This window comes from Triticum urartu, chromosome 6A, assembly GCF_056163025.1.
Source record: "Triticum urartu cultivar PI428250 chromosome 6A, HENAU_Tu73, whole genome shotgun sequence".
NCBI lineage: Eukaryota > Viridiplantae > Streptophyta > Magnoliopsida > Poales > Poaceae > Triticum > Triticum urartu.
Window position 1 is genome coordinate 13,552,520 of NC_141878.1, and position 10,829 is coordinate 13,563,348.

The following is a 10,829-nucleotide window of genomic DNA, read 5'->3' on the forward strand; positions in this document are numbered from 1 at the left end:
CGTGGTTAGAAGTCGAAGTGCGCCGCGGTCCTTCACTGGCCTCCACTGGACCCCACCCCACCTCTTTGTCGTCAACTAGCGGACGACAAGAACAGGCTGATGGCAAATAGTATCTTTGCCATCAGCCAGTTCTTTGTCGTCTGTTGTTTGTAAGCAGATGGCAAAGACCTTCTTTGCCGTCATCTAGCAGACGGCAAAGAACTGGCTGATGGCAAATTCCATGATTCTAGTAGTGCCGGGACTAATGGTAACATTAGTCCTGGTTCCAACGGCTAGGATTTAGCCCCGGTTTATTTGTGACCTCTAGTCCTGGTTGGTAATACCAACATGGACTAAAGGTGTGGTGGTAGGATGGCGTCAGGCTAGGGCCCCTGCGAGCCACTTTAGTCTCAGTTTGTGTCATAAAATGGGACTAACAGGTAGACCTTTGTAGGATTGGAAGTAGGTCTAGAGGGGGTGATTAGACTACTTGACCAAATAAAAATCTAGACTTTTCCCAATTTTAGTTGTTGGCAGATTTTAGCAACTAGTACAAGTCAAGCAATCAACCTACACATGTAATTCTAAGATTATAGCAGCGGAATGTAAAACATTGCATATGAAGGTAAAGGGAAGGTTTTGAAGAAGGCAAACGCAATTGAAGACACGGAGATTTTGGCGTGGTTCCGATAGGTGGTGCTATCGTACATCCATATGATGGAGACTTCAACCCACGAAGGGTAACGGTTGTGCGAGTCCAGGGATGGCTCCACCCACGAATGGTCCACGAAGAAGCAACCTTGTCCCACCATGGCCATCGCCCACGAAGTACTTGCCTCATTCGGGTAGATCTTCATGAAGTAGGCGATCTCCTTGCCCTTACAAACTTCTTGGTTCAACTCCACAATCTTGTCAGAGGCTCCCAAGTGACACCAAACCAATCTAGGAGACACCACTCTCCAAAAGGTAATAGATGGTGTGTTGATGATGAACTCCTTGCTCTTGTGCTTCAAATGATAGTATCCCCAACACTAGACTCTCTCTCTCTCACACACACACATATTTGGCTATGGTGTAAAGATGATTTGAGTGGATAGCAACTTGGGGAAGGCTAGAGATCAAGATTCTTGTGGTAAGATTGGTATATCTTTGTCTCAACACATGAGTAGGTGGTTCTCTCTCAGAAAAAGAGTAGTGGAAGTGTAGGGACGTTCAGATGGCTCTCTCTCAAATAGAGAAGGGGTGGGGGGCTTATATAGCCTCCACACAAATTCCAACCATTACACACATTTGACCCATCTCGATCAGACCGAATAGAAGAACTCGGTGATATCGGTTTAGTTCAAAAATGTGAACGTTAGGAATCTTGATGGGACCGACTGGAACAACTCGGTGGGACCGATGTGCTAGGGCTTAGGGAAAAACCTCATCTCAGTGAAGCCGATTTCTTGAACTCGTTGAGACCTATTTCAGCAAAGAGAAAATAGAGAGTTGGTCAAGCAAACTAGGTGGGACCGATCGCTCATTTCGGTGAGACCGAAATGTCACAAAGGGAAACAGAGAGTTTGCACGGCCATCTCGGTGAGACCGGGATCCTTATCGGTGTGACCGAAGTGTTAGGGTTTCTGGTAGTGGCTATGTCAAATGAACTCGGTGGCGCCGAATATATCAAATCGGTGGGGCCGAATTTTACTTTGAGCTTTCGACATATGTGGAAATGAGAAAGTGGTTGAGGGCTTTGGAGCAATGTCACTAAGCACTTTGAGCAAGTAGACCATTAAGCAACACCTCATCCCCTTTTAATAGTATTGGCTTTCCTATGAACTCAATGTGATCTTGTATTACTAAATTGTAAATGAAGAGTCTTGAGCTTTTGTCAATGAGCTTGTGCAAGTTTGATTCATAGTATTTTTTGTAAACAATTACATTAGTTAGGGTATATTGTTGCACAACTGAAGTATGGGTACATATCCCGATGTGGATGTGGTTAATCACCTATGTAACCTTCATTAGCATTGTATAGTAACCAGGGAATGGAAATCCCGTTTTTAAAGTGACAAAGATTCCAATAAAATTCCTCTACGAGAATACAAAATCAAGCCTCGATTTTTTAATATACAAAGTACCATAATAATTAATTTAGCCAAGAAGACTTGTGTTCAAACGTCTATGTATGTAGAAGAACACAGATCATGTGTTTTCTTCATCAATTTCTACTGTTAGACTATTGTTCAAACATCGTAAAAACTCAACAACATATTTCGCAACTGTAAGAATAGTTTCAATGGTTGGACTATTGTTCAAACATCGTAAAAACTCAACAACATAATTGGCAACTGTAAGAAGAGTTTCGACGGTTGGACTATTGTTCAAGGTTTGTAAACACTAAACTACATGTTTGGCAACTGTAAGAATAGTTTCAACGTTTGGACTATTGTTCAAGGTTATAGAAGATTAGACCTTGAATGTTTCATTTTAGTTATAATCCTCAGTTTTCTAACTAATATGAATTGTCTTTGGTGGTTTGAGAGAGAAGTTTCTTCCATTGTTTGGTTTGCGAGTATAGAAGGGATTAGCAAAGTGATGATAGCAAAAAATATGATGAAGTATCCAGATGTTCTTTGTAAATCAATTCCCTCCTAATTATCATCCCTCCATGTTAATAAATGTTACAAGTTAAACTACCAATTCTCATGCCGACTCTCTTAAACGATCATTTTTTCCAAATCTCGGAACATCTAAGGCTGGCCATACGCGTGGTATCTTAGCTAGTATCATGCACTCGGGATTAGCAAACATGTTGATGTGGCAGACAATTAAAGAAGAAAGAGAGTTAGAGTAACATAGGTAGATACTATATCATAGTAAATGATATGCTACTATTACCTCCGTCCTACTTTATTGGCCCCTTCATATTTCGTGCCAAAGTTTGACAACTATTAAAATGTTAATGCACGTCACCAAAAATTATATTGTTGGATTCGTCTTTAAACATGGTTTCCAATTATTTATATATATATATATAATTTATATTTTATTAGTTAACTAATGGTCAAAAAATGACCCTAAATAAGAGGGGGACTAATAAACCAGGACGGAGGTAGTATGTGTCATGCATGGCAATAAATAAGAGCATCTATGATACTATGTACTATAAAGGTAGTATCATACGCATGATACTAATATATAATATAATCCCCACTATGAGTGGCCTAAATTTTCATTGTTCTATTAATTACCTTGAACCAAACATATTCATATTTGAAAGTGGTCTTCACTGCTACTATTTTTTTGTATAGAACTCATTCTTTAGCAGTTAAATCAAATATCAAAGTTTAACACAAAATACAAGGAGAAATAATAAAGCCAGACGGAGGTAGTAGGAGTTATTTTTCTTCTTCTTTTTGAAACGGGGAGTTATTTTCTTTTGATTGATACATCATGCATGTCATGCATGGATGTAAACTGAACCTGGTGAGCACTTTTGCCTATGTGGAGGAGAAAGGTGTGAAAAAGTAAGAGGAGTGGGCTCTTATGCAAGAGTCTAATTATATAGACATTCCTAGGCAAATACAATAAATGTGAAAAAAAGATAGAGAAGATGAAAAAAGCAATAATGTAATAGCCAATCTTATAGCCCACATTATTGTATGAGTGCAGTTCCATATAGCTATCAGCTAACTATATTATTAACCATGCTCTAACTAGCACATTGATATCATGCTTTACATGGCCTTTTGACCTCCTAATGCATGGATGTTTCTAGCTAGGATTGAGAGGCAACCGGAAGAGAATACCCACGTTTCTATGGCAATAAGCTCATTGGTCGGCTAGTAAATTAGTAGGACAGTAAAAAAAGTGTATCATCTTCCTTCTTTGCAAGGACAGCCGCTTCTAACTACCACCAAGGCGCACATGTGTCTTTCCTCAACCTCGTCTAGGTGTTCTAAAACCAGCTAATGATCAGCCAATGTGACAAGGACTCTGGATGCTTGTCGTCAACATTAAGATGACTACTACTAGTGCAATTTCATGTGATGCTATTCAATGTTTAAAATATCATTCGATTCAACGGTTTATCGGCTAATTTATCATTTATCGTTGGATGACCGTTGAGATTATGTCTTATCTTTTATATATCATTTGGATCGATTTACCGATCTGACAAGAAATTAATCGGGAATCTAGCGATTAATACAAGACCACCTTGATATTTTGTTCATTAAACCACATCCCAATTATTTTTGAACCGGGCTATCCCCCTTTCCATTACTTAGAATGGAAATACAAAGTTTGAAACAAAATCCAAGAGCAGGAAGAAGGGGAGATCGAGTTCAACGCACTGCTAGGAAACCCACCGCACTCGTCCGGCATCGAAACGAGTGCTATGGGGCGAAAACCTGATCAGCACCCGAATAACGCTAGTCCTATTACAATAAAGCCATCATAGAGCATGGCTAAACAGTTTTCAGTTTAAGAGGCTACAACTACGAAGCCACCCAGCGAACAGTAGCCAAAAGAGACCGATGACATAGCACCGAGTGCAACTTCCTCACATTCCACCCTTGGACGCGTCGCATGCCCTCATCAGCAGCAGGGCCCCGTTGCGAATCATCTCAGCACCCGCTCGAAGTTGCTTGATGTCGTCCCCAGCTTGCAGACCTGCCCAATACAAGAGAAAAGAAACTGCCGTGAAGACAATCTCAAAAGGATATTTGATCATTTTTTCTCAAAGGTAGCTTTGTTCCGAGCCAGCCAAATGGACCAAGTGACTGCCCCAAGAGCCACAGTATAAAACGAGTCAAATCCCGACAGGAAAGAGTGGCACCAAACAAAGAACTGCCAGTAGTTACGGGGACATAGATCTGTCCCGAGAGTGACCCCAATCGATCGCCATACAACCTTAACCACAGAACAATCAAAAAACAAATGTTGGGATGTTTCAATTTGGTGGCAAAAGAGCACACAGGGTTCTCTGGACACTTCAGTTGGCGCATTACATGCCTAGTAAGCACCGCATCTTGGGAGAGTTGCCAAAGGAAGATCTGTATCTTGAGTGGAAGTTTATCTTTCCAAATCCATTTGTAGTTGCACCCACTAAGAGGTTTTTCTAGACATTTGTACATGGATTTGGTAGTAAACCTACCTGATTTGTTCAGGCCCCAGTAAACAGAGTCTCTGTCGCCTGACAGATTCATCCCGTGAACACACTCTCTCAACTTCAGCCATTGATCCATTAGCTCATTGTCCAATCTTGCCGCGAAAGAAGTCAGTACAGACCACAGATTCCAGCTTGTCCACAGTGCAATCCTGTACCGCACAGATACTGAAGAGACAGGGGAATTGTTCCATGAACGGGGGCAGCCCGTTGATGGAGTCTTTCCATAACCAAGTCAGGTTACCAGACCCCGTATGGATTTTTCTTCCAATCATATATAACTCCTTAATTTTTAGCAAGATTTTCCAGCAGGGTGAATCATTGAAACGAGGCCCGATAGTCGCAACTGCCTGATTGCGTAGGTATCTGGCTTTCACGATATCTTTCCAAATCCCAGTTTGGGTATCAAGTTTCAACTACCATTTGAGCATAAGGCTGATGTTTTGCTTGCGTAAGTCCTTAATGCCCAGACTGCCTTTCTCTTTGGATCTACATATTCTGCTCCATCTGACTAGAAGGTAACGATGTTTTTTATTGCAACCCTGCCAGAAAAACCTCCTCCTATATTTATCAAGCCTTTCCATGAAGGTTTTGTTCATAAGCCACATGGACATGTGATAAAGGGATAGTTGGGTGACCACTGAGCCCAACAGCGTGTGTCTCCCTCCCACGGACGTAGCATTACCCACCCAAGCATCAAATCTGACTAAGTATTTATCAACAATGAACTCCTAGTCAGAGTTCCTTAGGGCAGTAAAACTTACAGGCATCCCTAAGTACTTAAGGGGGAAATGACCAATATCACAGTTGAAGTGTTCTGCATAAGCTTTATTAATGTGATCATCTCCCCCAATAGTAATAATCTTGCTTTTATGGAAGTTAGCTTTGAGCCCAGACATCATTTCGAAAGTGTACAGGAGCAGTCTTAAGTTCACAGCTTTTTCCAAATCATGTTCTAAGCAAATGATCGTGTCATCCGCATATTGCAAGACCGCGACTCCATTAGGGATCAAGTCAGGGGCCAAACCTACAATAAGGTTGTTTTCTGGGCATTTTTGATCATTTTGGTCAAGCACTCGACGACAAGGTTAAAAAGGAAAGTGGAGTGGGTGTCCCCTTGCCGTACCCCTTTAGCACTCTGGAAGTACGGTCCCACACAATTGTTAAGCTTGATGCTCACCATGCCATCGCGGAGAATCTGCTCCACCCACCCGCACCATTTTTGATCAAAACCTCAAAGTTTGTGGCATTCCAACAGGAAATCCCAGTTAACTTTATCGTACGCTTTCTCGAAGTCAATTTTGAGGACTACCCCAACCTTTTTTTGACATGAGTATAGTTGAGGAGTTCATGCAGGGCTAGAACCCCATCCATAATGCTTCTACCTTTCACAAAAGCATTCTGGGTAGGACTGATAAAGGTTGTCAGCATACTTAGCAACCCTCCTGTCCATGACTTCCGTGATAAGTTTGTACGGGCAACGGAGCAGGCAAATGGGCCGAAATTGCTGAATACGATCAGCACCAGACAGTTTGGGTAACAGCGTAATAATCCCATAATTAAGACTTTGCACGTCTAGGGAGCCCTTATGAAAACTATCAAAGATATGCATAATATCGTTTTTTACTATATCCCAGCAGCACTGATAAAATTCAGCAGGAATGTTATCAAGCCCCGGGCCCTAGTAAGATCAGCATTATTCTTAGCTGTCAATTACTCATTATCTGCCCAAGTATCAGGATCAAGGTGAAATATATTTCCAGGGGCCGGGCCAAACAATTCTTTATAGAAATTAGTGTCATGAGTAAGAAGGGCGTCAGTGCCTTCCATCTCCACGTCCCCGCATTTTAGTGCATGGATGGTGTTTTTCCGTTTACGGCCATTGGCTATTTTATGGAAGTAGTCCGTATTGCGGTCTCCTCTCAAGAGCCAACGTTCATGGGGTTGCTGGAGCCAGTATATCTCTTCCTCAACTAACAGCTCATACAGCTCGACACACACATCAACCTTCCTGCCATAAAGCTCGAGAGGCAAAAGGTCGTCCTCTTTTGCCTCTTCCAACATTTCCAGCTCGATCCTCAGATCTTCTTTGCGTCTTTTAGCATGTCCAAATCTTTCCGAGCCCCATCCTTGGAACTAGGATTTAAACCTCTTGAGTTTAATGTTTAAGATGTTAATGGGGTCCGAGGCTGCAACTTTCCTATTCTAGATTCTAGCAACCAGGTCGAGGAACCTATCATCTTTTAGCCAGGAGAGATCGAAGCAAAACTCTCGAGCTTTGGAAGGTTCTCTCTTTTCCTCATCAGTATACAAAAGGAGTGGGTTTTGGTCAGAGAGCTCTCTGACCAACTTTCTCATGGAAACCAAGGGGAACAATTGTTCTGAGGAGTCTGACATCAGAACCCTGTCCAGTTTCTCGAGCGTAGGATGAGATTGATTGTTAGTCCAGGTATATTTGCCCCCACTCATATAAATTTCTCTAGGCCCAGAGTATTAATGATGGCATTGAACAAATCAAAAGATTTGGAATGCTGCATCTTCTTGTTCTTTTCACCATTATGTCTAAGAATATTGAAGTCTTCACCCACAATATAGGGTAAATCTGTGCTATTGCAAAAGGATGCTAATTCTCTCAAGAAATCATCCCTGTGCTCCTCATGAGCAGAGCCATAAACCACTAAGAGAATCCAGGCTTTTTTTGTTTTAAAATCTTTGATGTTTAACTGCAAAACATACCTCCCCTTGGTGCAACACAACACCTCCAGGGTGTTGGTGCGGATACCACATAAAATCCCACCAGATCTACCTACAACAGGCACCCATTCCCAATGAAAATTACCAAAGGGGTTAAATCTCCTGTTAATTTTAGGAGAGAAGTCTTTCTTCAAAGTCTCCTGTAAACCTAGGAAGTCAATGGAATGATCACTAATGAGGTCAGAGAGGCAAGTGGCCATTCCTTTCTTGCCCACCCCTCTGCAGTTCCAAATGAGGCCTCTCATTTGGAACAATTGGTTTGTTTTCTAGCTCTGGTGGCCCTACCAGGAGGCAGGGTAGAGCCACCTGTCTCAGCAGCAGCATCGTTTCTCTTTTTCTGACTCCTAGTCACAGGCCTAGGTAGTCTGACATCCACCTTCTTTCTATTTTTCTTAGCAGATTTAGATTTCACTAGCTTCTCATTAACAGTCTCATCTTCATCAAGACATGTTAAATTTAGAGGGGTGTCCTTACCCAGCCCATTAATGATAAACATATCATCCCCCTGATCATCATGGGAATTGGTGTTTTTATCTACCAAACTAACCCTAACAGATTCCATTTCCCTCAGAATATCAACACAGGAGAAATCATTATCAGGAATCAACACCCCCATTTTAGTAGCATGGCTAATAATTCCAGAATTGGCTAGGGCAGCAAAAGCATTGTGTTTAACGAGATTAGTGTTACCTTTCAAGTTTTTGACATTGGCCAGATGGGTGGCCCTCGCCTCCATATCCATGTGCTGAAGGTGTGTGTTGCGTTGGCTGAACCGAAGATGTAGCTCAAGGGAAAGTGGTGGTGTCGGAATAATCTCCTCGCAATCAGGATGAGGAAGTTGTACCGTGTAATCCTTGGAGGTCTTCGTGTTTTCTTCCACCTCTCCCACCACCTCAGAGATCGGATCAGAGTTAGAAACAGTACTAGCAACGGAACCATAGGAAGGTGAAGTAACATCAGTAGTCACCTTCAGAGATAGATTGTAGTTAGGTTCATGATCAACAGGATCAAGACCACATTCATCCTGAGAAGGGGCCACCATAGAAACATTTTGCTGAGAATATGAAGCAGCAAGTTCCAGTGCCATTTCCTCGATCAGCAACGGACTATTAGCCCCACTAGTTTCACTTTTTCAGAAGTGTTGCTTTCTTCAGGAACTTCCTTCTTCTCATCAGGTGATGGCATGCAACAGGCCTTGCCGCCATGATAAGAAGAGGTATTTTTGTTATCATTCTTTTCAGAGGACTTATTTTTCTCATTAGGTGGCGTATCATCCCGTTTGCGCTTAGGTGTCATCACTCTTTGGCCAGCATAGCGTGGGATCTGGACGGGTTCTTCTTCCTGGACCACATTCTTCACCAAAATCTCCTCAACCTCATACTGAAAACGATAAAAACGTCCTCCCAGACACCCTTCAGCTGACGTGGGAAGCTTATAGATATTGCGGCATCCCAGTTTAGCACGAACAGAGGAGGGACGGTGGAGAGTAGACATATCTATGTCCAGGGTCACCCCAACTAAGCCTCGAACAAAAGCAACATTTTTTCACAGCACTTGTTGGGGGGATCTTGCTAATCTTTACCCAACCCACTTCCAGCAAGCCCTCAGATTCCACATCCTCAGACCACGGGGTGATACAAACGACCACTCCTAGAGACTTGAGAGTAATGTATTCAACAAAGACAACTCTATCCACCTCTCTCTGGTTGGGAAAATGCATCACATATTGATTTGGTGCAATCAGATGGGCCGAGCAGCGCCATCCCTGCCCAATGTATTTCTCAAACTCATCCACTAGCTGCTTGGTGGTAATCTCCCCCTCAACTATGGTAATAATGACCTTAACAATCCTATCATTGTTCTAACTACTAACAAAGTAATCATGGATATAATGAAAACCTTGCCCTTTAGCTTGGAAAGCACACATCGCAGGTATGCACTCCCAAGGAAGGAAGGAAGTGCAGATAACAGAGGTGTGACCTTTCTTCTTGCATCTAACACAAAGAGCCCGGGGGCATCTAGCAGTAGGATGGCCTAACAGATTGCAGATTTGACAAGATTCAGAAGACGCAACCATAGGATCAGGATTAAGGGGAATCTCACGCAGCTTAACATGAGGCGCAGAGTTGTCGGAGTTGTGGAGAGACTTGTCACCCCCATCAGAGCCCCAGCGCTCCTGATGAGCAAGGGCATCTTGGCTGGCCCCCGCAGCTTTCTCCCATTGTTCGAATCCCGTCTCATCAGATCCGGACGGGATGTTGGAGGAGGAGGCCCCGGCCGTCTTGCGAGTCCAGACATGGCTCTCCCGGCCATGCCCACTCCCCCCACTGCCGCCTCCCGCGCGCCCGCGACCGCCTCCATCCCCATGACCGCGCCCCTCGCCGCGGTTGAAGCGGCCCACACCGTGGCCATGGCGGCTAGCACCAAACCCTTCTTCCCTCATCTTAGGTGGATCAAAGTTGGGATCTACTGCAGGCTTGGTGGGAGGAGATGAAACAACTTGAGCAAACGATCTAGGATCCCCACGAATTTTCCCTTCCCACCATGAAAAGGATGGATGAACCCTAGCTTTCTCTCTCGTAGGCGACTCCCAGAAGTGGACCAAGCAATCCTCCAGATCTAAAATTGGGGGGAGGGGCAGCGGCGCCCAGATATATACCAGGGGACGAAACCCTAGCCGCGGTCCGCCCATGGCGGTCAGATGCATCTCGCCCCACGTGTCGCAGATCCGGACCGGAGCCGCGGTTTTCTGCCGGTCGACGCCCCAAGATCCCTGGTTCAGCGGAGGGGTAGGAACCGGGCCGCCCCCCACGAACCGCCCCCAAATTTCGCGACATCTCAATAGAACCGAAATCACGCGGCGCACCACAGCGCGATGACTCGCCGGCATCCCGATTCGCCGGCGGCAACCCCGAAGACGCGTGAGAAGGGAGACGAT

General features: G+C 43.9%; 1 protein-coding gene across 1 annotated transcript; it reads right to left on the minus strand.

Annotated features, from left to right (window-relative positions):
• Nucleotides 1-4,531: 4,531 nt before the first annotated feature.
• LOC147963186 (uncharacterized) lies at nucleotides 4,532-10,583 on the minus strand. The gene is made up of 2 exons (XM_087529497.1): nucleotides 9,995-10,583; nucleotides 4,532-4,641 (listed from the first exon to the last, which is right to left on the minus strand). The coding sequence occupies exons 1-2, from the start codon at nucleotides 10,581-10,583 to the stop codon at nucleotides 4,532-4,534; spliced, it is 699 nt and encodes a 232-aa protein (XP_087385623.1).
• Nucleotides 10,584-10,829: the final 246 nt, after the last annotated feature.

Excerpts from the sequence above, each read along its gene's own strand:
- LOC147963186 (XM_087529497.1), bottom strand. The coding sequence starts at position 10,583 with ATGGGCGGACCGCGGCTAGGGTTTCGTCCCCTGGTATATATCTGGGCG. Across the intron at positions 4,642-9,994 it reads TGCGCCTCATGTTAAGCTGC|GTCTGCAAGCTGGGGACGAC; the intron begins GTGAGATTCCCC and ends TGTATTGGGCAG.